We start from the raw sequence: 25,402 nt of genomic DNA, 5'->3' as shown, positions 1-25,402 counted from the left end.
GCGGGAATTTATCGTCTCACAGTCTGGAGGCCGGAGGTCCCGAATGAGGTGTCAGCAGGACTGTCCAGGCCCCCTCCTCCACGTGTGGACGGCGGGCTTCTCCACGGCTCTTCCCATCGTCTGCCTTCCTTGCCTTTGTGTCCACATTTCCCCTTTTCACAAGGGTACCGGTCTTACTGGGTCAGGGCCACCCTCCTCTTAACTCAGTACATCTGCTATGACCCTATTTTCAAGTAGGGTCCCATTCTGAGACACTGGGGGTTAGGACTTGAACATGTGAATTCGGGGGGACAACAATTCACCCCATATCAAGGATCTATGGGGAGAATTCTGGTCTTTAAACCAACAGTTGTGCTCCGCAGAGCAGTTGGCTTGCTTTAACGTTTCCTGACACTGGGACTCATGGGGCTGGTCACCTCCTGTCCGCACGTTGGCTGCAGCTCCCCGCCAGCAAGTCGTATCCGGGATTCCAGGCTGTGCGTTGTTTTGGCTTTATTTTCTGGGCTGTTGATTCAGTTTCTCCCATTCTTCTGATTATGATGACCTGCAGTACTTATATACAACTTGATAAGCCGCTTTCATTCTCTGAGGACCAGTGAGCCATATAAGTAAAGAATTTCACTTTTATTTCTCCCTTTTTCCTATTTTTTTGCCCCAGCCGTTCTCTTGCCAGTCCCCTTCTTTTTCCTTCCTTTCCGAGGCTGGTCTTAGAGCACCCTCTGATATTTAAAGTCAGACCTCCCTCGAAGGCTTTATTAAAACGGGAAAGGTGGGCTTCCCTGGTGGTGCAGTGGTTAAGAATCCGTCTGCCAAGGCAGGGGACACAGGTTCGAGCCCTGGTCTGGGAGGATTCCACATGCCGCGGAGCAACTATGCCCGTGCGCCGTAACTACTGAGCCTGCGCTCTAGAGCCAGTGAGCCACAACTACTGAGCCCGCGTGCCACAACTACTGAAGCCCGCGCGCCTAGAGCCAGTGCTCCGCAACAAGAGAAGCCACCGCAATGAGAAGCCCGCGCACCGCAACGAAGAGTAGCCCCTGCTCGCCACAACTAGAGAAAACCCGCACACAGCAACAAAGACCCAACACAGCCAAAAATAAATAAAATAAAATACATTTTTAAAAAAGCTTTAAAAAAACAAAACGGGAAAGGTCATTAGGGAAGCTTCGTTTCTCATCCTCTATTTCTGAGCACGTTTTTCTTCCCGTAGGGAAAATCCTTAAGTCTCATTTGTGGGGCCCTCTCCTGGCTCCGCGACTTTGAACAGAAGAAACAGGAAGAGGAGGAGCGTCTCCTTGAGGCCGGAGCCGACCCCTTAAACAATGGGAAGGGCCAGGCCCCATGTCCCCCACCCTCCTGCCAGCAGAGCCCAGGCTCCCCAAGGGCCGCTGGAGAGCCCGACTGGGTCACTCAGTTTGTGCAGAAGAAAGAAGAAAGGGAGCTGGTGGACCGGCTAAAGGTGAGATCGGGTTACGAGAGGTGGGGTGATCCGGAAGCGGGGCCTCCGGGAGGATTTCGGGTGGATCCCGAAGCAGGACAGCTCGTGTCCTCACGGTGCCCCTCAGCCCCCCGGCCACCGCCCTGGTGGAGGGTGCTGTGCCCTCGCTGTCAGTAGAAAGCCGATGTCACCAGGCCTTCCCCAGGTTGGCGGTTCCCATCCTTTCCCAGGAAAGGAACCGCACCGTTGCCATTGGCCACAGGCTTCCCTGGCTGCAGACTCGCTTACGGGCTGCACTGGATGGAGAGCGTGGGGCTTCGGGAGGGAGGCGCGCACTTCCCGCAGCAGTGAGCTCGACAGCTTGGCCGACAGGAGGCTGGCAGGGCAGGGAGGTGCGCGGGGGCCGTGGGAGGCTGGGGCTTCCTGCAGGGGTCTCCTTTCTGGCTCCCTCCCCTCTAGGAGGGGCAGGTCAGGAGGAAGAAGCGAGAGGAGCGCCTTCGGCAGATCCGTCACAACGCGTCGCTCAAGTTCGCAGCCAAGCGCATGGTGAGTGGCGGCCCGTGTCAGGGGGGCGTCCCCCTGCATGGGGCCTCACGGTGCAGCTGATGCGGGCGAGCGCCGGGACCTCAGCCCCTCCCGGTGCCCTCTGGCTACGAGCTCCTCGCCCGGTAGCAGGGCAGCCTGTGCTGAGGGACTCATCCTGGGGCCTTGACACCCGTCGGGTGAGGCCCGTGTCGATGGTGTGTGTGTCGCTGCCCTTGGCCTGGCCCCCAGAGGCTGCCTCTCCAGGGGGTGGGCTCTGGCGCTGAGGTTTCTTTCTCTCTCCCCACTGGCCACGCTCCTCCGCAGAGACAGGAAGATGAAGAAACTGAGCGTCTCCTCCGCCTGAGCAGGGAGATGCTGGCAGCAGGCTCGGGGCCCGAGCAGCTGGCCTGGGGGGAGGACGAGCTGGTCCTCGCCGAGTACGAGAGTGACGAGGAGAAAGGCTCAGCCAGCGGGTGAGAGCGCGTCCCCTGCATCCCCTGCCCTGGGGTGGCTGCGCGGGGCTCCTTCCTCTCGGGCCCGGCTTCTTGGTCACTCGTGGGGCACCGACGGGGCGGAAACCCGGCTGCCTGCCCTCTTCCCCCGGCGAGGCCTCTCCTCGGGGCACAAAGGATGACGACAGGGGCCCTTTCTCTGCCAGCTCAGGCAGGTGTCACCTCCGTACCCTCCGTGGTATTCTTGTCTCCACTCTGCACCCAGGACACCGAGCCCAGCAGGATGCTGTGCCTGGCCGAGGCCGCCAGCCGGCGACCTGAACCTCCGCTGGCCCGGCTCTGAGTCTCAGGCTCTTAATAGCAAACTGGGTCGTGTGAGGCCTGTGACGTAAGCCCTCGAGGTGTCCTCAGCCCGTGTTTTTCTTTGCACCTAAGGCTTGGCTTGGTCTAGGTTCATAGGTTTCTAGTTTGTGAGCTGTAACTTCCTGGGTGAACTAGAAACGCTGAAGGTAACACCTGGGCCGTTTCTAGGCCCCGCCGTCCCCGTGAAATCCTCCCCGTCATTCGTGCTTTAATTTCACAAATGCTCTTTGAGCCTCTGCTGTCGGCGTGGCACGTCCTGCCTCAGTGTTGGTGGCAGCTGACTGATGAGGGTGATGGTTGCTGAGGGCTGGGGGGGCCACGGCAGGTTCTTGAAATACGGCGACAGTGATGTTTGTCCCATCGATTGACTCCCCCTCTTACAAACAGTTTCTCTGTAGCAGCGACGCTGTTTGCATTTTACCTACAGTAGAGTTTCTTTCAAAATTGGAGTCAGTCCTCTCACACCCTGCTGCTGCTTTGTCAACTAAGTTTATGTAATTTTCTAAATCCTTTGTTGCCATTTCAAGAGTCTTCACAGCATCCTGACCAGGATTAGATTCCATCTCAAGAAACCGCTTTCTTTGTTCATCCGTAAGACGCAACTGCTCATCCATTAAAGTTCGTCATGGGCTTGCAGCAGTTCAGCCCCATCTGCAGTCGCCACTTCTAATTCTAGTTCTCTTGCTGTTTTCACCATATCTGCAGTGACTTCCTCCACTGAAGTCTTGAACCCCTCAAAGTCATCCATGAGGGCTGGAATCAGTTTCTTCCAAACTCGTGTTCTTGTTGATATTTTGACCTCTTCCTGTGAATCACACATGTTCTTAATAACATCTAGAAGGGTGAATCCTTTCCAGAAGGTTTTCAGTTGACTTTGCCCAGGTCCGTCTGTAGCTAAAGCCTTACAAATGTATATCTGAAATAATGAGACTTGAAAGTCAAAGCTACTCCTTGAGCCGTGGGCTGCAGAGTGGATGTTGTGTTAGCAGGCATGACACCAGCGTTCGTCTCACTGTCCGTCTCCATCAGAGCTCTTGGGTGACCAGGTGCGTCGTCAGTGAGTATTAATATTTGGAAAGCAACCTTTTTTTCCAGAGCAGTAGGTCTCAACAGTGGGCTTAAAATATTCCGTAAACTGTGTCATAAGCAGATGTGCTATTATCCAGGCTTTGCTGTTTCATTTGCAGAGCACAGGTGGGGCAGATTTAGCATAATTCTTCAGGGCTCTAGGATTTTCGGACGGTAAATGAGCATTGGCTTCAACTTAAAGCCACCAGCTGCATTAACCCCAGCGAGAGAGTCAGCCTGTCCGTTGAAGTTTTGAAAGCCAGGCACTGACTTCTCCTCTCTATGAAAGTCATAGATGGCATCTTCTTCCAATATGAGGCCGTTTCGTCTCCACTGAAAATCCGTTGTTGGGTGTAGCCACTTTCGCCGCATCTTCCGGGTAACTTGCTGCAGCTTCTACCTCAGCACTCGCTGCTTCACTCTGCACTTCAGTGTTGTGCGGGCGGCTTCTTTCCTGAAACCTCACGAGTCACCCTCTGCTGGCTTCAGACTTTTCTTCTGCAGCTCCCTCACCTCTCTCAGCCTTCATAGAAGTAAAGAGCGTTAGGGCCTTTCTCTGGATTAGGCTTTGATTACAGGGATGTTGTGGCTGGTTTGATCTTCTATCCAGACCACTCAGACTTTCTCCATATCAGCAATAACACCGTTTTACTTATTATTCCTGTGTTCACTGGGGCAGCGCTTTTAATTTCCTTCAAGAACTTTTCCTTTGCACTCACAGCTTGGCTAACTCTTTGGCGTAAGAAGCCAAGCTTTTGGCCTGTCAGCTTTCAATATGCCTTCCTCACTAAGCTTAATTCATTTCTAGCTTTCTTTTTTTTTTGTGGCCTCTCCCGCCGCGGAGCAGAGGCTCCGGACGCACAGGCCCAGCGGCCATGGCCCACGGGCCCAGCCGTTCCGCGGCCTGTGGGATCCTCCCGGACCAGGGCACGAACCCGCGTCCCCTGCATCGGCAGGCGGACTCTCAACCACTGCGCCACCAGGGAAGCCCCATTTCTAGCTTTTGATTTAAAGTGAGAGACATGTGACCCTTCCTATCACTTGAACACTTAGAGGCCATTGTAGGGTTATTAACTGGCCCAATTTCAAGACTGTGTCTCAGGGAATGAGGAGAGCCAAGGAGAGGGAGAGATGGGGGAATGGCTGGTCAGTGGAGCAGTCAGAACACACACAACATTCAACAGTTATGTTTGTCATCTTGTATGGGCGTGGTTCGGGGCACCCAAGACGGTTACAATAGTAGCGTCAAGGGTCGCTGATCACAGATCACCATAACAAATATAATAATAATGAAAGTTTGAAATATTGCGAGAATTACCAAAATGTGCCACAGAGACACGAAGTGAGCAAATGCTGTTGGAAAAAGGGCACCGATAGACGTGCTTGATGCAGGGTTGCCACCACAGACTTTCAATTTGTAAAAAAAAAAAGCAGTAAAGCAATGAGCAATAAAATGAGGCCTGCCTGTACTCGACGTGTAATATGCCTAAGTGATGATTCAGTATATGTGTATGTTGTGAAATGATTACCACCGTAAGGTTTAACGCGTCCATCACCTCACATACTTAACATTCTTTTGTGTGGTGAGAACGTTTGGGATCTGCTCTTAGCAGCTTTCAGGTTTACAATACAGTATTATTAACCATAGTCACCATGCATTACATGCCCAGGATTTGTACATCTTATAATGAAGTTTGTACCCTTTGACCACCTTCACCCATTTCTCCACCCTCCCCCTCCGAGTCCCTAGCAAATCACCAGTCTACTTTGTTTCTATGAATTTGGTTTTTTTAGATTCCGTACATGAGATCGTACAGAATTTGTCTTTCTCTGACACAGTTCGCATGCCCTCAAGGTTCATACATATTATTGCAAGTGGCAGGATTTCCTTCTTTTTTTAGTGGCTGAATAATATTCCGTTTTGTGTGTGTGTGTGTGTGTGTGTATGTAAAACACACCGTATTTTCTTTACCCATTCATCTGTCAAGGGACGCTTAGGTTGCTTCCATGTCTTGGTTTTGTAAATAACATTGCAGCGAATGTGAGGATTCAGGTATCTCTTTGAGATGGTGACTTCATTTCCATTGTATAAACACCCAGAAGTGGGATTGCTGGATCAGACGGTACTTTTATGTTTTGAGGAGCCTCCTTACTGTTTTCCATAGTGACTATACCGATTTACATTCCCACCAACAGTGCACTAAGGTTTCCCTTTTTCTCTACCTCCTCACTAGCATTTATCTCGTCTTTCTGATCATAGCCATTCTAACAAGTGTGAGGTAATATCTCACTGTGGTTTTAATTTGCATTTCCTTGATGACTAGTGATGTTGAGCACCTTTTCATGTACCTATACCTGTTTGCTATTTGTATGTTTCTTTGGAAAAATGCCTATTCAGTTCCCCTGCCCATTTTGAAATTGGATTATGTGTGGCTTTTGGTGTTTTTTTTGTTTTTTGTGGGTTTTTTTGCTATTGAGTTGTACGAGTTCCTTACATATTTTGGATATTAACCCCTTATCAGCTATATGATTTTCAAATATTTTCTCCCATTCCATAGGTCGCCTTTTCATTTTGTTAATGGTTTCTTTTGTTCAGAAACTTTTTAGTTTGAAGTAGTCCCACTTATTTATTTTTGCTTTGTTGCTTGCACTTTTGGTGTTGTATCCCAAAAATCATTGCCAACACCAATGTCAAGGAGCTTTTTCCCTATGTTTTCTTCTAGGAGTTTTATGGTTTCAGGTTCCTTCCATTTAAGTCTTTAATCAATTTTGAGTTAATTTGTGAGTGGTGTAAGATAGGTGTCTAGTTTCATTCTTTTTCATATGAATATCCAGTTTTCCCAGCACCATTTGTTGAAGAGACTGTCTTTTCTCCATTGGGTATTCTTGGCCCCCTTTTCAAATTAGTTGACTGTATACACAGGGGTTTATTTCTGGGCCCTCAATTCTGTTCTGTTGGTCTATGTGTCTGCTTTTATGCCAGTACTGTACTGTTTTGATTACTATAGTTTTGTAATATAGTTTGGTATCAGGAAGTGTTGATACCTCCAGCTTTGATCTTCTTTCTCAAGATTGCTTTGGCTATCTTTCCTGGTTCTGTATGATTTTTAGGGTTGTTTTCTCTATTTCTGTAAAAAATGCCATTGGAATCTTGGTGGCGGTTGAGTTGAATCTATAGATGGCTTTGGGTAGTATGGGCATTTTAGTAGCATTAATTCTTCTGATTCATAAACGGGCTATCTTTCCATTTGTGTCTTCATCAATTTCTTTTATCAAAATCTTGTAGTTTTCAGCATACAGATTTTTCAGCTCCTTGGATGAAGTTATTCTTAAGTATTTTATTTTTTTTAATGCCATTGTAAATGAGATTGTTTTCTTTATTTCTTTTTCAGATAGTTTGTTGTTAGTCTATAGAAATGCAACTGACTTTTGTATGTTGATTTTTGAATCCTGCAACTTTACTGAACTTGTTTATTAGTTCTAACAGTTTTTTGGTCAAATCTTTAGGGTTTTCTACATATAAAATCATGTTATCTTCAAACAGACAATTTTACTTCTTCCTTTCCAAATTGGATGCATTTTATTTCTTTTTCTTGCCTGATTGCTCTGGCTAGGACTTTAGTACTATGTAGAGGATGAGTGATAAGAATGGGCACCCTTGTCCCTGATCTTAGAGGAAAAGCATTCAGCCTTTTACCACTGAGCGTGATGTTAGCTGCAGGCTTGTCACATATGGCCTCATTGTGTTAAGGTATGTTCCTTCTCTTCAATTTGTTGAGAATATTTATCATGAGAGGATGTTGAATTTTGTCAGATGCTTTTTCTGCATCTGTTGAGATGATCATACGATTTTCTTTCATTTCGTTTATGTGATGTATCACATTTATTGATTTGCTTATGTTGAAACATCCTTGCGTCCCAGGGAAAGATCCTCCTTGATCGTGAAATATGATCTTTTTAACGTGCTGTTGAATTTGATGTGCTTTGGTTGAGAATTTTTGCGTCTATATTCAGCAGGGATACTGTCCTGTAGTTTTCTTTTCTTCTGGTACCCTTATCGACTTTGGTATCAGAGTAACGCTGGCCTCATGAAATGAGTTTGGGAATATTCCCTGCTCTTTGGTTTTCTGGAAGCATTTGAGAAGGATTGGCATTATTTCTTTAATTTTTTTTTTTTTTTTTTTTTTTTTTTTTTTTGCGTTACGTGGGCCTCTCACTGCCCTAGCCTCTCCCATTGCAGAGCACAGGCTCCGGACGCGCAGGCTCAGCGGCCATGGCCCACGGGCCCAGCCGCTCCGCGGCACGTAGGATCTTCCCAGACCTGGGCACGAACCCATGTCCCCTGCATCGGCAGGCGGACTCCCAACCACTGCGCCACCAGGGAAGCCCTTCTTTAATTATTTGGTAGAATTCACCGGTGAAACCATTTGGTCCTGGGCTTTTCCATGTTGGTGCTCAGAGTCCTGCCCTGAGGCACCGGTTCCAGGGCCTGAATTAGAACTAACACTTGTGATCCCGCCCAGGGCTGAGATGCTAACTGCTCTACACGTCCCCCATCTCTCTCTGGCGGGGGACAGGAGCAGCCAGTGCCCTGTGGCCTTTCCTGCTCTTCTGTTCCTCCCCAGGGGACGAGGTAAAAAACTTTAGTGGAGTTTGCGAATATTCAAGGAAAAAGTACTCGCTAGGGTCCAGGCCAGGGCCGCCAGTCCTGCAGCTTGGCTTCCGACGCCCTGGGTTCGGGGGACAGCAGCCTCCGAGGACACACCCACCTGGTTCTGAACACAAGATGTTCTTCACTCCCTCCTACACGCAGCCCCTCATGGGGTCCTGCCGACTTTGTCCCCACGTGGCATGTGATTTAAATCCCGGCCTTTCACACAGAGCTGCCTGAACAATCCTCTGTTGACCAGGAGGCCGACCCTGTTGATAACTCCTCTCTGAGAGCCCTAGACAGTGCACATTTCTGCCTTTAAAAATTGAATTTCCAGGTGAATAAAAACAAAACACAAAAGTCCGAGAAGACTTTTTCCGTGCTGTGTGTTTTTTCCTCTCTCAGAGTAGACGCGGATGAGGATGACCTGGAGGAAGAACACGTAACTAAGGTGAGACACCAGGTCCTGGGTCTCCTGTGACTGACCTGGGTCCAGGGAGGAGGTGGGAGCCCCCGAGTCTCCAGGTGCTTGGCAGGGGGGCTGGGTCCCCGGGAGACGCCTGCGCCCCAGGGCGTCGAGGGGCAGCCTTTCCACTGGGGGTGGGAGGAGGTGGGGGACGGGTGCTCTGCCCCTGGCTCTCAGTGGCTCGTCCCCTGTCCTCTGGTCTGAATTTGCATTTGCCTGGGGTGCTGGGAGCTGTGTGTGGTTCTGACGCTGCTCAGGCTTCGTGTGTGTGGGACTTCGGGTTTTCTCTGTTGACATTAGAAACCCCCCACCCCCCTTTTCCTCTCTTCCTCCCCGGCTCTCCTAAATCTTGGAGGGGCGCACAGAGAGGTGAGCTCAGCCTCCTCCTGCTTCGCCCCCCAAGCCCTGGGAGGTGCATGGGGGCCCGCCCGCCCCGCTTCCCCCTACGCCCCGGACTCTCGGAGTCCTCCCTGTGTCAGGAGCCACCACTGAGGGGAAACTCCCTTTCCTGAGATGACCGAGCCTCCCAGAGGGGCAGGAGCAGGGGCCCAGCATGACCCAGGGGAGGGGGACGCCCTGGCCTGAGGGCTCGCAGAGATCTGCCCGGGGGCGGTCGCCTTCCTTAGGTCTGTGTCCCGGGTGCCCTCTCCATTCCCTCGGCCTCTCAGGCCCCAGCCCTCCTTGCTGTGCCGAGAACGTTTGGGGCTGACAGTCTGCCCTGAACCCCGCTACCCCGAGCAGATTTACTACTGCAGTCGGACGCACTCGCAGCTGGCCCAGTTCGTGCACGAGGTGCAGAAGAGCCCCTTCGGCAAGGACACTCGGCTTGTGTCCCTGGGCTCTCGGCAGGTGAACGCAGGCGGGGGCCGGGCGGGCGAGCAGGGCGGGCGGGACCGGCCCCTGTGCCTTGCTGGTCCTTGGAAGGAAGGACCTGCTCCTGGAAGGCGGGCAGGCCCGGTGGCTTGCTCTGTGTCGCTTAGCCAGCCCCGTGTCCTTTACCCTCTCCTCTGTCTTGTAGAATCTTTGTGTCAATGAAGATGTGAGAAAGCTAGGTTCTGTGCAGCTCATCAACGACCGCTGTGTGGAGCTGCAGAGAAGCAAACACGGTAGCCTCCAGCGCCCCGAGGCTGTGGGGAGGGCCTCTGGGACCGTGTGCAGCCCTGGGACGGGGGAAACGGCGGGAACGAGGGCAGAGCAGACCGGGCTTCCTTCCTAAAGAGCCTCACGTGGGGAAAAAGGTCTTTTTGCTTTTTAGTCTGGATCTAGTCCAGTACCCTGGCTAGGAGGCGATATCATAGGCCTCTTCTAGAGAAGACGAGGTAAAATGCCAGGATGTTTCGAAGAGTCCGTAAGCAGCAGTTCCGGAAGGGTTTAGCGGCCCCGCCCCGTGGTACAGACCCCTTCTGGCCCCGCGGTCAGAACCTCAGCTGAGGTTCTTTCTGCCTTTGCCCCTGTGCCTGCGCCCCTCAGAGAAGAAGAGCGTCGTCGAGGAGGAGAAGCCCGGGCGGAGGAGGAGGCTGGAGCCGCGGGCCACCTGCCCCTTCTACAACCATAAGCAGCTGCAGCTCCTCCGGGACGAGGTCCTGTTGGAGGTGAAGGACATCGAGCAGCTGGTGGCCCTGGGGAAGGAGGCTTGGGCCTGTCCCTACTACGGGAGCCGGTTCGCCATTCCAGCAGCCCAGGTGAAGACCCCGGAGGCTGGGCGGTGGCTCTCGGCTCTGAGCGGGGCCCAGGAGGGAGTTCTCACTCCTCTTTTGGTTCAGGAGGGTGTCACTGGCCGTGGTTGTCTGCCCGACACACCGCCCACTGAGGACACGTCACCCACTCTCTCCTGGTACATAGGGTTGGAGGAGGCCCCAGGTGCCTAGGTGGCTCTGGGCTGCAGGGACAGTTGGCGTCCTGGGGGATGGCGCATCAGCGCCAGGGCAGAAACTAGAGCGCCGTGGGGAGCTACGGGACGCAAAGGTCTTTCCAGGTGCCCTTTGGGTGCGTGGTCGTCCCACCTCGCGCACCTGCCTGCAGCACAGGTGGAGACCCTTCCCTAGACTTGCTGTATGGAGTCAAAAATGATATCATTGTTATTTGGTGGCATGATTTAACTGTTTTCTTTCTACTCCCTTAATTTGAATGACTTTTGGAAATAACGTATCGTTTATGGAGAATTTCACGTAATCAAGAGAAGACTTCCATAGATTTTTAAAGATGCAGGGAACTGTATTAGTAATAACATTACCTGGCAGTTAGACGCTTGTCAGTGTGCTGCCCGGAACTGAGTGTGAGGGTCACCGAGAAACTGGGGAGCCCACCCAGCCTCACGGTGGTCTCAGCCCTCCTGGGGTCTGGACACACTTGGGTGCCAATATAGTGAGATATCCTGAAACTCTTATGATCTCGACTTTATAAGGCACTTTGCATGTCGTTTTTGTTTATAGTAACCCACTGAAATAGCTAAGGCAGGTATTATAATGTATTCTACACGTGAGGACCCCGGGGCCCAGAAGGGTTAAGTGATTGATCTGTTTTCTCACAGCAAATGAGTAGCGGAGCCAGTGTTAAAACCTGGGCCTTAAGTTTCCAGTTTTTTGGATTTTCACTTTATCGTTATCCTTTTAACTGGAAAATCGTCATAACAACACGGCACCTAAGAAATTGACAGAGTGCTTTCATTTTTGTTACCCCGCCTCCCCCCCCTTAACCCTCATTTGAGATAGGCTTCCTCAAGCCCGTTTTGCAGACGAGGAAACCGAGGCTCAGAAAGGTTGACTGTCCCAGAGTCAGACAGCTGGGAAGTGGCGGCCCCAGGGCCAGAACCCGGGGCTGCTTTCTGGGCCCAGTGCTGTCACAGCGTGTTGAGGGACCTTGGTGCGTTGGGGGCGCAAAAGGGGCTCTGCAGCAGGGGCTCCAGGCCCCTCCGCCCTTCCGCCCTTGGTCCACTCGGAAGTGCAGTCGGCTCCAGTTTTATCTGTTCTGTAGCTGACGTTCCACATAAGACTTTCCGGGGAAGGTTCTCCAGCTCAAAGCACAGTGCGCTGCTCTAGCTTTCTCTCCGGAGTGCCCGCCTACGCGTGTTCCGGGGGCTGGGCCCGCCCACTGTGGGAGGGGTCCTGCTCCCGCCTCAGGCCGCCTCTCCCCCTCCAGCTGGTGGTGCTGCCCTACCAGATACTGCTGCACGCGGCCGCCCGGCAGGCGGCGGGGATCCGGCTGCAGGGCCAGGTCGTGGTCATCGATGAGGCCCACAACCTGATCGACACCATCACCGGCATCCACAGTGTGGAGGTCAGCGGTTCCCAGGTGGGTCGGCCTCTGCCTTCCCAGGCCAGGGCCTGCCGCGGGGGGCAGCGGGCGCGCTGAGCCGAGGCCGGGGCCCCCCAGCGTGACTGAGGACGGGACCCAGCCCAGGCAGCGAGCGCTTCGCTTGCTTCTCCCCAGCCTGTGTCGCCCAGAGTCCTCCAGGCCAGGGTGCTGCTAACTAGGTCTCCGTGAGCCGGATGGTGGGATGAGAAGCAGGGGTCCTTGTGCAGCTGGTTGTTACTGTTGATACTGCTTTGAGGGATGCTCAAGGTTTCTGAAAGCCGCTGTTCATTGCCCGTTATGTGCCGTGCACCACGTGGGGTGCCTCTGATCTTCACGCTGACTCTGCGTCGGGCTGGTGGCTGTTTTACGTAGAGACTCGGAGGCTGAGAGAGGGTTAAGCGCTGCCCCTGAGGTCAGCCTGGGATTTGACCAGCGGTTTCTGACCCTCAAGCCCACGGGACACCCACCCCCTGGACTGCCCAGTGCCGGCTGGCCTGGACCGAGCCGTGATGGTTGCCTGGAACCGGCTCTCCCAGCAGACAGCATGTCTTTCCCACCCCAGGAAGCACTAGCAGGGACGTTCGTTATCTGCGAGTCATCGTCTTCCCCTTTCCCTGACCCTCAGTGGATGCCGCTGCACCAGCGCCCCTTCATCTCGACTGCCCCCCAAGTGTCCTGGGCTGGCGTTGTCCAGGCATCGTCGAGGGCATCTCTGGCACGGCCCCAGGCTGCTGGTCTAGGGCCTGCTCTGCCATCACATCGCTCTCTGTTCTCCCCCCAGCTCTGCCAGGCCCACTCCCAGCTGCTCCAGTACATGGAACGATATGGGTGAGACGTTGCCCCCCGAGGGGTTGGGAAGGCCCCGCTCAGCCTCGGCACCCCAAAGCCAGCCTGCGAGAGGAGGCACCGGGGTAACATCTGGCCGGGCCCAGCATGATGGGGGCCAGCGTGCTTTCGCCTCCTGTTCGTTAGGCGTGCACCCCAGGAGGCCGTGCAGGCCCTGGGCCACAGTGAGCCGCCCTTCTGGGAGAGTGTGTGTAGCTCATGACCCAGTTGGGAAGACAGCAGACAGGAGGGCCTCAGCTCAGCACCGGGAGGGGAAGTCGGGGTCCTCCCGCCGATGTCCACTGGCTTCTCCCCAGGAAGCGCTTGAAGGCCAAGAACCTGATGTACATCAAACAGATCCTGTATGTGCTGGAGAAGTTCGTGACGGTGCTGGGCGGTAAGGAGCATCCCCGCCCTGCGGCCAGCTGCCGAGCCCGCTGGGCTCTGTTCCCCGGACGCCAGTCAGGACCCCGGGGGTTTCTGTCTCTCAGGAATCGCCTTGGCCATTGACTTAGAAAATTCTTATTTGTCCGGCTTTAGACCTTTGTTTAGAGCCCTGGTTGATTTGCCCCTGTTCTGAGTCCTTTTTATTTTGCCAGGCCCGACCCCACAGGTGGCAGTAATAGTAATATATTGTGATAGAAATGTGTGTATGACACTTTACGTCACAGTGATGGGACTCAGGACTCGGGTGCTCCTGTGAGGAAGGCGGCGCAGGCACGGTAACCCTCAGGCCAGTAAACTGAAGCCCGGAGCCGAGGTGACCGGCCTGTGGTTCGTGAGCCCGGTCAGAGGGACTGGAGTCTTCTGGCTCCGGGGCCCACACTTCTTGGCATCGTTCGGAGCCACACGACTTCCCTCTGGCAGTTCCTGTGCAAGCTTTTATAGAAGCTGAAGGGCAGAAAGGCAGCAGGGCTTTTCGGGGGGATCTGTCTCACGTTGATGCTCTTCACTGGGTCTCTGCCGTGCAGCCTGGGCGTCTCCTGCTGGCGCCCGTGTGGAGTGGGGTGTCCCTATCCCCGCCTCCTCGGAGGATGTGGGAAAGGATGACATCGCCAGGCTCGGGCTGCGTGTGCACGTGGGTCAGACCTTGAGGCCCCCCTGCCCCCTTCGTGGGGCCTTTGGGTGCTGTAAATGGCAGAAGACCCCTTCAGATAGGCGCGTTCTTACTCGATAACTACAGAGCAGAGGGGGAAGATGGGGGCCAGAGGCCCACCGTCCTGACCTGTTTGATTCTCTTTTGTAGGGAACGTTAAGCAAAGCCCCAATACCCAGAGCCTGTCTCAGGCAGGTAAGAGCAGGTGGGAGCCGTTTCTGAGCTGCCCTCTGGGGCGCGGAGGCCACGGTCCTCAGAGCGAGGGCTTCAGGGCCCTTCGCTTGTTTGCCCTTAGGGACGGAGCTGAAGACCGTCAGCGACTTCCTCTTTGAGAGCCAGATCGACAACATCAACCTGTTCAAGGTAGGTTTTCACCTTTGTGTGGCACATCCAGGTTCCTTTTCTGCCCGCCCCCTGTGGGCGGAACAGCGTTAAGACGGTGGAAGGAATAGAAAGTAAATTCCTTCTGTCCTTGAGCAGCCTCGAGGTCCGAGGGTCTGTAGAGTTACTGTACCTGACCCTCACACACAGCTCATGTCGCAGGAGGGCAGAGTCTTCAGCCTGGGGCGGAGGGTCACGGGGAGCCGTGCCTTCCTCTCTGTGTAATAAGCGGACGCTCGCAGGTGCCTCCCCTCCACCTGTCTTCGGGCACAGTCTTCCCGGGCGCTGGGCAGAGCACGAATGACTTTGCGATCCAGCTGTCGGGCTGAGGTGCCTGAGAGTGCGGCTAGGGTGCTTGGCCTGGGTTGGGCCCAGCCTCAACCTTTGCTCCCTCCAGATGGGGCACAGGCTCTGTCGCTTGATGGACCACCTTAGTGAGTCTGGTTTGCTGACGACACAGAGCACCGTGTCCAAGGCAGCACGTGGGTCCCGTGACTCCAAGGGAGGGGCGCCACGTCATTCAGGCTCCCCAGCTGAGGAGGACAGCACGCCGCACACACGAGGGTGCTGGTGGTGCTCGGTGGAGCCCAGGGCGACCCGGCTGTGTGGGCTCAAGGCCCCGCTCCCCCTTCCCCTTCACACCAGCTGCCCCCTGGCCTGGTCGCTGCCATCCCCCGCCAGGCGGGCGGCAGGCCGAATGGCCTTGGACTCCTTTCCCCCTCGTCTCGCATCCACACGCTGCCAGGCCCTGACCCCGTGCTCTCATCCCACAGCTGCTGCCCCAGAGCAGGCGGTTGCCCTCCTCGCTCCTTTCTGGTCTCTGGTCCTGTTCTCTGCCTCGTGTCTCTTTTACAGACTACAGTCCGGTGACGTTTTTTCTTTTTTCTCTTTGGCCACACCACGCAACTTGCAGGGTCTTTAGTTCCCTGACCAGGAATCAAACCTGCACCCTCGACAGTGAAAGCGCGGGGTCCTAACCACTGGACCACCAGGGAGTTCCCCAGTGAATCTTTTTTTTTTAACATCTTCATTGGAGTATAATTACTTTACAATGGTGTGTTCGTTTCTGCTATACGTAACACATATCTCCATATCCCCTCCGTATCCCACCCCTCTAGGTGGTCACAGAGCACTGAGCTGATCTCCCTGTGCTATGCGGCTGCTTCCCGCTATCTGTTTTACACTTGGTAGTATATATAAATCCATGTCACTCTCTCACTTCATCCCAGCTTACCCTTCCCCACTGTGTCCTCCAGTGTGTTCTCTACGTCTGTGTGCATCTTTATTCCTGCCCAGCCCCTAGGTTCATCAGTACCGTTATTTATTTATTTAAATTTATTTATTTACTTACTTTTTGGCTGTGTTGGGTCTTCATGGCTGCACACAGGCTTCCTCTAGTTGCAGCGAGCGTGGGCTACTCTTTGTTCCGGTGCACAGGCTCCTTGTTGCGGTGGCTTCTCTTCTTGCAGAGCATGGGCTCTAGGCACGCGGGCTTCGGTAGTTGTGGCTCATGGGCTCTAGGGCACGGGCTCAGTAGTTGTGGCACACAGGCTTAGTTGCTCCACAGCATGTGGGATCTTCCTGGACCAGGGCTTGAACCGATGTCCCCTACATTGGCAGGTGGATTCTTAACCACTGTGCCACCAGGGAAGTCCCAGTACCATTTTTTTAAAATTCCATATATATGTGTTAGCATGTGGTATTGTTTTTCTCTTTGTGACTTACTTCACTCTGTATGACAGACTCTACGTCCATCCACCTCACTACACATATAACGCAATTTCGTTTCTTTTTATGGCTGAGTAATATTCCATTGTATATATGTGCCACATCTTCTTTATCCATTCATCTGTCGATGGACACTTAGGTTGCTTCCATGTCCTGGCTATAGTAGATAGTGCTGCAAGGAACACTGTGGTACATGACTCTTGCTGAATTATGGTTTTCTCATCCCCAGTGAATCTTAATGGAAGATGGCCCCTTTTCAGAGATCTTCAGGGGCTCCACACCCCTCATCTTGCACATTGTGCTCACAACCAAGCTCCTCCACACGCCCCTGACCTAGCCCAGCTCTCCCTTTTTTTTTTTTTGCGGTACGCGGGCCTCTCACTGTTGTGGCCTCTCCCGTTGTGGGGCACAGGCTCCGGACGCGCAGGCTCAGCGGCCATGGCTCACGGGCCCAGCCGCTCCGCGGCATGTGGGATCTTCCTGGACCGGGGCACTAACCCGCGTCCCCTGCATCGGCAGGCGGACTCTCAACCACTGCGCCACCAGGGAAGCCCCAGCTCTCCCTTTTGTGTTGTGCTTTTGCTCATAGGATTTTTAAAAAACTACCTCTTAATCCTCAAGGTCCAGCTTTGCTGTCATGGTGCAGGAGAGCAGAGGGGACGTGGCCGTCACCAAGCGCCATTAGAGAGGAGAGGCTGTGCTGTGCTGCCGAGTCCCTTCTGTGGCAGGGCACCGTGTGCGCGCGCGTGTGTGTGCGTGTGTGCATGCGTGTGTGCGCGCATGCGCCCGCAGCGGGGGGGACAGTGGCAGAGGGCAGGCCTCAGGCAGGAGGGTGATGCGACCACAAGAGGCGCTTTGGGCACCTGGGGGGTGGCGTGGGCCTGCTCCTGTCGTTTGGAAGGTGGCTTTCTCCAGCTGGATTTGTTTTCCCGGCGCCTCTGGCTGGGTTTGCTTTCGCAGGTGAAGCGCTACTGTGAAAAGAGCATGGTCAGCAGAAAGGTACGTGGCCCTTTGCGCGGGCCCCCGTCGCTGTCCTCCGTGCGTCTCTTCTCCTGGCCTGCCGAACCTCCGAACGCCCTGTCTCCGTGCTCACCATGTGGCAGCTCGCCGGGGGCGGGGAGGGGCCCGTCCGGCTCCCTCTCACAACCACTGCTCTCATCCCTGTCCCAGCTCTTCAGCTTCACAGAGAGGTACGGGGCGGTCCTGGCGCCCTCCAGGGAGCAGCCCAAACTGTCTGGGTTCCAGCACTTCCTGCAGAGCCTGCAGCCGGGGGTGACTGCGGGTGAGTCAGAGGGGGAGCCTGGGCAAGAGTTGGCCTTCCTCACGCATGGTCTTCCCGGAGGATGGCTTTAGCCCAGGTGCAGGGAGCCCCCTGCTTTCCGGGCTCCCAGACCCTCCTTCCTCTGCTCTGTGCAGCTCCTGCAGCCCCCGTGGAGGAGGGGGAGGACAGGGCACCGCGGCCCGCTTCCCCGCTGATGCACATCGAAGGCTTCCTCGCAGCTCTCACCACTGCCAACCAGGATGGCAGGGTCATCCTGAGCCGTCAAGGTAACCCCGGGAGGAGCCAGCCTGGAGCCAGGCTGCTTTACTTCCATCTGGTACCCCACCAGCTTGGGATGCAGAAATGGGTGAAAACTGGCCACCTGTGACCCACGCCAGTAGTCGAGGGGGTGAGGAGGGATGAAGAGGTGCAGGGCTGCTGGCTGGTCTCGGGCGAGGTTGCCAGAGACTCCGCGTAGCCCAGTGTGGAGGTCAGGTGGGCTTTGTTGGAGTCGTGGCTCCATCACCTATGAGCTGCATGACTTGGACCAGTTTCTCCCTAAATCTCAGTTCTTCATGTGAAAAGGGAGACAGTCCTGCCATCTACCTCAGGGTTGTCCTGGAGATGAGATGGGTCTAATTTAAAGAGAAAGTTGTATCTCTTATGGCTTCTACATGGACCCGACTGGACATCCCCTTTGTCTCAGGCAGATGGAGGTCTCTGTTGGGCCTGCACCTGCCCTTCTCCATGTAGCTGTCTTTCTCTTTCTTTAGGCAGCCTCAGTCAGAGCAGCCTCAAATTCCTGCTCCTGAATCCAGCCGTGCACTTTGCCCAGGTGGTAAAGGAATGCCGGGCGGTGGTCCTCGCAGGGGGTACCATGCAACCGGTAAGGACACGGCCCAGCCTCTCGCGCCCAGCTGCTGGGATGGGGAGGATGTAGCATCAGGCCTCTTCCCATCCTGTGAGTCCCCCAACCAGAAGGGGGTTAGCTTGAGCCAGCCACGCAGTGTCCACCAGGTGGCGTTGCTGTTCTGTCTCGTGGCTGGGTCTGGGGTGGGGTGGGCACTGCCCTGCCCTGGTGTTCCTGTAGCCACTTCTCCAGAGAAAGCCATTCTGGAGCTTCAGACCCAGAATGGAGTGCCCTTCCATTCCTGTACCCACCATAGATACAACCTTCTCTTTCTTTGATAAATTTAAGTTTTAGTATACGTATTTAGGAAACTGTTATATTTTCATTGTAGGGAGCAGAGACAAGCAAAAACAGGAAATAGATCATAATTCCACCAGCAAAAATTCGTTTTGGTGTATATCATTCCAGTAGTCTTTGTACTCATAGTTTTTACAAATACACATACATATTTAAAAAACGAAAACAAAAATGGCATCTCCACATGCTGCTGCTGTAATTTGCTTTTCTCGTTCAGCAGCAAAGCACCTTCAGCATTTTTCCTTGTCAGCGAACATGCATTTATCCTGCCCAACTCTGGCTGCACTTCATTCCGTATGTGAACATGTTACATACGATCACCCTTCTTTTGTCAGGTATCTAGGCGATTTGCAGTTCTTCTGTTTTAACTGGTAGAGTGGGAGATACAATTGCATCTCTGCACAGCGGTCACTTCCTTAGGATGTGTCTTAGAACCAAGACTTACTGGCTGAAAGGCAAAGGCTCTTCAACCTCCTCAAGCCGTCAGCTCCCAACCTCAGCTTCCTGTTAGAGTCACCCCTGTAGCTGTATTATTTTTCCATTTTTCTTTCTTGTGTATAGAAGTAGACTTTTATTCACTGGTGTATTAGAATCATTTATAGTTGCTGTTTTTTGTTGCTGTTGTCTTTTAATTATTTTTGGCTGCGTTGGGTCTTCGTTGCTGTGCATAGGCTTTCTCTAGTTGCTGCGAGAGGGGGCTACTATTCGTTGCGGTGCGTAGGCTTCTCATTGCGGTGGCTTCTCTTGTTGCGGAGCACGGACTCTAGGCACGTGGGCTCAAGTTGTGGCTTGCGGGCTCAGTAGTTGTGGCGCTCACGCTCTGTAGTTGTGGCACACGGGCTTAGTTGCTCCGTGGCATGTGGGATCTTCCTGGACCAGGGTTCGAACCCGTGTCCCCTGCATTGGCAGGTGGATTCTTAACCACTGCGCCACCAGGGAAGTCCACAGTCGCTGTTTTTGACGCTCAGATTTTCTGAGACTTGGCCTGTGGGAACCCCTCATGCTGCTCTGGTCCCTTTGACATGGCCCCCTTAGTCTTGGGATGCTTCCCTGCTTTCAGCACAAAAAATGTCCCGGGCTCACCTTAACACTTTCCTTGCCCCAGACCTGGAATCATTCATTTGTCCAGGGTGCCCTGGTTTCTTCAAAGGGGGATTGGTACTTAGAAACCAACATCTGGGAGCTAGGGCGTTCATAGTGCTCCTGGGTCGTCACCGTTTATAGGCCATTTCAGGGGACAGACCTAGGGAATAGTTTTCAGACATTATGAGTCCACAGTGACATTTCTGTATCAAAATCAGTCATTTTACTTGACCTTACGTAGTATCTGTTACGCTGCAGTTTGACTTCTTATCACATTAACATAATTACTTATTTGCTCTATCTCGAATATACTTAAAATAGTTTCAAAATTATACCAGTATTCTGGGACTTCCCTGGCGGTCCAGTGGTTAAGACTCTGCACTCTCAGTGTAGGGGGAACAGGTTCGATCCCTGGTCAGGGAGCTAGGATCCCACATGCAGCACAGTGTGCCCCCCCCCCCCCAAAAAAAATTATACCTGTATTCTAACAAGAAACTACTGATTGAATTCATTTACATGCTTTTTTTTTTTGCCTTTAAAGTACCCCACTAAGGATATGTGGTCATTAGTGATACAAAGTCACTTGAAGTCAAGCTTTTTCTCTGTGTGGCTATATTCTGAGTTTGATAGGGAGGTAGGCTTTCAGTTTTTGTTTTCAATTTTAGTTTGCCTTTTTACTTTATGTTCTTAAAAATGTCCACATCTGTATGGTTCAAAAGTCGAAACTATATAGCAAGACGTATTCAGAGAGTCTCACCTCTGTCCCTCTTCAAACCGTTCCCCATTCCCAAAGGTAATCATTTTTATTAGCTACTGGTCTATTCCTCCAGTGTTTCGTTCTAATTTTTTTTTTTGCAAAGATGAGCAAATTTTTTTTCCTTTTTATTTATTTATTTATTTTTGCGGTACACGGGCCTCTCACTGCTGTGGCCTCTCCCGTTGCGTAGCACAGGCTCCGGACGCGCAGGCTCAGTGGCCATGGCTCACGAGCCCAGCCACTCCACGGCATGTGGGATCTTCCCGGACCAGGGCACAAACCCGTGTCCCCTGCATCGGCAGGCGGACTCCCAACCACTGCGCCACCAGGGAAGCCCTCCCTTTCCTTTCTTACATTAAGGGGAGCTCAGTCAGCTTTAACTTCGCAGCATGCTCTGGCGATCACACGTTAGCAGTGCACAGGGTGGTCTGCGTTCCTTCTGTTAGCTGCATGGTCGTCTGCTGGGGGAGATAGATAGGGTAGCTCCTTCGGCCAGTCTCTCTTGAAATGCAGAATGTTACGGATAACCTCACAAGGACTGTCCTTGCGCATATGTTTGGTTTGTGGAGCTGTACTTCAGGGGAGATGCCTAGATAGGGGATTGTGGGTTAAAAGTAAACATATGTCTACTTTGTTAAATAGTGTCAAATTCCCCTTCCACAGGAGTCGTGCTATCCTGTGGCCCACAGGCAACATATAAGAATGCCTGGTTCTCCAGAGAGCAGTCAGACTTTGGGATTTTTGCCAGTTTGATAGGTGAAAACCCAGAGCTCTTTAAAAATACAAATGCATATGTCTTCCCACTAGAGATTCTTATTCAGTAGTTTGGGCTGGGCCCTGGCCATATATATATGTTTTAAATTCTGAGTGGTGATTTTGTGGCATAGCCAGGGTTTAGAACCACGGTTTCAAATTGCTGAATTTCTCTTGCTGTTCCCACAAGTGGTTTAAATGAGGCTGCCAACACTGGGTATCATTATTTATTTTTTTTCTTTTAACGAATCTGTTACCAGCCTTTCCTTTTGCCTCTTTTTTCTGTTCTTACGTACTTGTCGCCTCCTGGCCCAGGCCTCTGGGAGATGACAGAGCTGGCTTTGTGGTCTGCAGGTGTCCGACTTCCGGGAGCAGCTGCTGGCGTGTGCCGGGGTGGAAGCTGAGCGCGTGGTGGAGTTCTCCTGTGGTGAGGACCCATGCCCAGGCTTTCGGGGCTGGGCCTCGTGTCACTGTTCAGCCGTGTGCTGTTGTCAGGCCCGGGGGCTGAGGCCACAAGAGGGCAGCTTCCTCGCGAGCTCCCCATCTCCGGGCTCTCCTGCTCTGCGTCCCCTGTGTCTGCACGGAGAGGCCTGGGCATCGCGGAGTCGGTCCCGTGTGGAAACGGGGTGGGGGGCGGGGGCTGTGAACTGCTCTTCCTAGTCTGGAAGACAGGGTCGGGGGAAGCTCTTCCTGGACTCTGCCTTGCGGGACAGTCGACTCCAGTTCAGCCTCACTGGGTCTCGCCAGGTCACGTGATCCCTGCAGACAACATCCTGCCCCTCGTCATCTGCAGCGGGCCCTCCAACCAGCAGCTGGAATTCACGTACCAGAAGAGAGAGCTGCCTCAGATGGTCCGTACCAGGCAGCCTGCCTTCCCACGGCCTTTGCGGGGGCAGGAGGCAGACTTCGGGCTGGGGGCACCCTGCCCCGGGCCGAGCATTCAGGCGCTGGGCTCTCCCATCACAGCTGGCACAGGGTGGGCAGGATCTAGAAGTTTACCACGGAAGGTCTGAGCCATCTCCAGCCTCATGCCTTCGGCTGCTGAGAACGTTTTCTTTAAACGAAGCTCACGAGCAGGCTGCTCAGTGCCTTTGGTTCTCTTGCCGTCTGGCTTTGTGGGCTCCGCCTGGGCAGGAATGCGGGTGTTGGGGGCACACCTCTAGTGGCATGCCTGGGGTTTTCAGTGCCTGATTTGTCACAGACGGGGCTTAATCCCCAGCAGGATGTTGGGAGTTGGAGAACAGTGGACTGAGCGGCATCCCACAGTGGGTTTGGCTCTGGTGTGCCAGCACGTGGTGTGTCACAGATGCTACCAGGCGCCAGAAGCATCATCGGGTGTCTGGTAGGGAGGGTGGCACATTCCGCCCCGGGGAGCCACCTGGCCGTGCTCCCCCGCAGTCACCCGTGGGTCGCTGTACTTGGCTTTGAGCCTTTTTGGGGGGCTTCAGGAATGGCTCCGTGGCAGGTTCCTTGTCTTCCCTCCCTAGATGGATGAGACGGGTCGCATCCTCTGTAACCTGTGCAACGTGGTGCCGGGAGGGGTGGTCTGTTTCTTTCCCTCCTATGCGTACCAACGCCAGGTCCACGCCCACTGGGACAAGAGTGGCCTGCTGGCCCGCCTGGCCGTCAGGAAGAAGGTGAGTGGCTGCTCTGCTGGACTTCCCACTCGAGAGGACGCTGGCATCCAGAGCTCCTCCTTGGATTTCTTGTGTGCGGGGGCTTCAGCTAGTTCCTCACCCCCGCTTCCAATCCCTGATAACCATCCAGGGGATCTCCCCAAGGGCCCTGGCCCTGTGGGCTTCCCCAGTCTGGAAAACGTAAGGCCAAGAGCCACCCAAGACCCAGGCATTCTGAAACCCTTTTCTGGGAGACATTGTATGTTTACCTTCAGATATTTCAGGAGCCCCAGAGAGTGAACCAGGTGGAGCAGGTGCTGCTGGAGTATTCCAGGTGCATTCAGGTAAGAGGTGTGGTTCTGAGGCCTTGGGTCCAAAGGGCACGTGGCGCTGGCAGCTGAAAGTACTGTGGCTGGCATCCACGCCCTGGCTCTGCAGCTCTGGGCTGGGTGTTTCCTGCAGCACTGTGGCCAGGCAGGGGGCATGGTGACAGGGGCCCTGATGTTCTCCGTGGTCGGAGGGAAGATGAGTGAAGGCATCAACTTCTCTGACAACCTTGGCCGGTAAGGGGTGGGCTTCCCATCTCCCGCGGCTCTGACACCCACCCATCTGGCACCTTCTGAGTCCCCACCTGGGCTGACCGCTCAGGCCCGTCACCCGCGAGGCGCACGGATGCAACAACTCTGGACTTGGCCCTTTGGGGCCAGGTGGAAAATCAGGCAGCCCCTAACTTGATCAGGACTCAGTTTCTTGGTCTAGACCGGATATCTCCGCTGAGAAAACCCTCTCCAGGTGGTAGGGACGAGGCGAGGGAGAGGCGGAAGGAAGTGGAGTGGAGGTGTGGGTGAGGACGGGCCCTTTGTCCTGGGCACCGCCCAGCTGCCGTGACTCGCGTGTGCCTCCGCCCTAGGTGTGTGGTCATGGTGGGCATGCCCTTCCCCAGCATCAGGTCTGCAGAGCTGCAGGAGAAGATGGCTTACCTGGACCAGACCCTCGTGAGTACCGCCAGTGCCTCGGAGGACGAAGGGAGGGGGCACCCCACGGCTGTGACTCCCCCTTGCCCTGGGACGTGTGTGTCCCGTTTGCTCCAGAGCGATGGGACGCCCCCTCCACAGCCCCTGAGCTTCTCCATGCCATCACCTATCATGCCGGCTGCTGTGCCCACGAGGCCCACGGGTCCCGCTCCAGAGCCCGGCTGTGTCACTGTCACCGAGAACACTAGGAGGAGGCAAGAGTCCGCTCTGACGGGTCACCTCCTTTGCCCTTCCCAGCCCCGAGCCCCAGGCCAGGTGCCCCCTGGGAAGGCGTTGGTGGAGAACCTGTGTATGAAGGCCGTCAACCAATCCATAGGTGAGCCTGGGCTGACGCTGCTGGCAAGATGGCTGGAGAGTGAGGTGACAGGAAGGAGGGATTTCACCTGCCATCTCTCCAGCCCGAGCGCTGAGCAAGGGGAAGGGGACACAGTAGAAACGCACTGTGGGGGGAGGCAGGTTTAACTCAGACCCCCAACCTCTGTCCCCATCCAGGCAGGGCCATCAGGCATCAGAAGGATTTTGCCAGCATCGTGCTCCTGGACCAGCGGTACGCCCGCCCTCCTATCCTGGCAAAGCTGCCGGCCTGGATCCGGGATCGCGTGCAGGTCAAAGCCACCTTTGGCCCTGCCTTTGCTGCTCTGCGGAAGGTCAGTCCTGCCTTTCTCTCTCGTCCCCAGAACCTCCCACCCCCCAGCCCCACCCCGCCCCTAGCCGGTGTCTCCCTGTCTTTCCCTCTCTCCGCAGTTTCATAGAGAGAAGTCTGGGTCTTCCTGACAGATGGCTGCACCACTGCCTGGTCACCAGGCCCTCCTTTCACCCCGCCCACTAGAAATGTTGTCTTGGGCCTGGTCTGCAGCGATCCTGCCTAAGAAGTTGTGAAGCCCAGGTGGCGAGCGCGGTAGCCCCCTTTTGGAATCAGTGGGCTGCCAGGACCTAGGAATAGGTGGAGAAGCCAACAGGAAAAAATGAGGCTGACCCTGAAGGAACAGTGCCCCGCCATTCCTGGGCCCGTCCCAGGGCAGGTGCCCTCCCTGGAATTGAGCCTGTCTTCCACTCGGCACGGCCCGGAGTCCAGCTCCCTGACCTGATTTCCGGCCAGCCTTTGTGAGCGACTGTGGAGGCCACAGCACCTCCGCCCTTGCTTGCTTCTCAGTGTCCACATTCTTAGAGGTGAGGTGGGGCAGGCCCGCCCTCCCTCTCCTTTCTCACTAAAAGTAGCTGTTCTAGGCCTTTCACCCTCTCTCAGGGCTTCTGCTCACCCTAACCACCTTCTTGCTCTGAGTTGCTAAGAACTGCTCCCCACTCCTGCCCGCTGGTCTTCCTGCAGGCCCGCTCCTGGCCCTGCAGCAGGATCAGCTTCCCGGCTCGGCTCTAGGTCCTCCCAGGCAGGGGCCCCTCCCTCCC

The 25,402-nt window shown here is 54.3% G+C and overlaps 1 protein-coding gene across 2 annotated transcripts in view; it reads left to right on the top strand.

Moving 5' to 3' along the window:
- The window catches only part of DDX11 (DEAD/H-box helicase 11), a 31,760-nt gene extending 6,376 nt beyond the window's left edge, over nt 1-25,384 (top strand). Inside the window, exons 3-27 of one of the 2 annotated variants that reach the window (XM_082665836.1) lie at nt 1,211-1,459; nt 1,898-1,984; nt 2,288-2,436; nt 8,903-8,948; nt 9,705-9,812; nt 9,982-10,069; nt 10,434-10,645; nt 12,102-12,254; nt 13,039-13,085; nt 13,400-13,479; nt 14,329-14,373; nt 14,474-14,541; nt 17,248-17,286; nt 17,458-17,569; nt 17,704-17,835; nt 18,322-18,434; nt 21,703-21,775; nt 22,096-22,199; nt 22,836-22,985; nt 23,240-23,308; nt 23,427-23,527; nt 23,875-23,959; nt 24,236-24,314; nt 24,491-24,645; nt 24,743-25,384. In XM_082665836.1, the coding sequence (XP_082521962.1) occupies nt 1,211-1,459; nt 1,898-1,984; nt 2,288-2,436; nt 8,903-8,948; nt 9,705-9,812; nt 9,982-10,069; nt 10,434-10,645; nt 12,102-12,254; nt 13,039-13,085; nt 13,400-13,479; nt 14,329-14,373; nt 14,474-14,541; nt 17,248-17,286; nt 17,458-17,569; nt 17,704-17,835; nt 18,322-18,434; nt 21,703-21,775; nt 22,096-22,199; nt 22,836-22,985; nt 23,240-23,308; nt 23,427-23,527; nt 23,875-23,959; nt 24,236-24,314; nt 24,491-24,645; nt 24,743-24,772 (2,574 nt within the window). In that variant the 3' untranslated portion in view covers nt 24,773-25,384. Of the gene's footprint in view, nt 1-1,210; nt 1,460-1,897; nt 1,985-2,287; nt 2,437-8,902; nt 8,949-9,704; nt 9,813-9,981; nt 10,070-10,433; nt 10,646-12,101; nt 12,255-13,038; nt 13,086-13,399; nt 13,480-14,328; nt 14,374-14,473; nt 14,542-17,247; nt 17,570-17,703; nt 17,836-18,321; nt 18,435-21,702; nt 21,776-22,095; nt 22,200-22,835; nt 22,986-23,239; nt 23,309-23,426; nt 23,528-23,874; nt 23,960-24,235; nt 24,315-24,490; nt 24,646-24,742 lie in introns of both variants that reach the window. The other variant, XM_082665835.1, reaches the window with a different exon arrangement.
- The last annotated feature ends 18 nt before the right edge of the window (nt 25,385-25,402 follow it).

Source organism: Grampus griseus (genome assembly GCF_964374135.1).
Source record: "Grampus griseus genome assembly, chromosome: 11".
Classification (NCBI taxonomy): Eukaryota; Metazoa; Chordata; class Mammalia; order Artiodactyla; family Delphinidae; genus Grampus; species Grampus griseus.
Note: the sequence above shows the minus strand (reverse complement) of the source record. Positions and strands in the feature narration are given on the sequence as shown.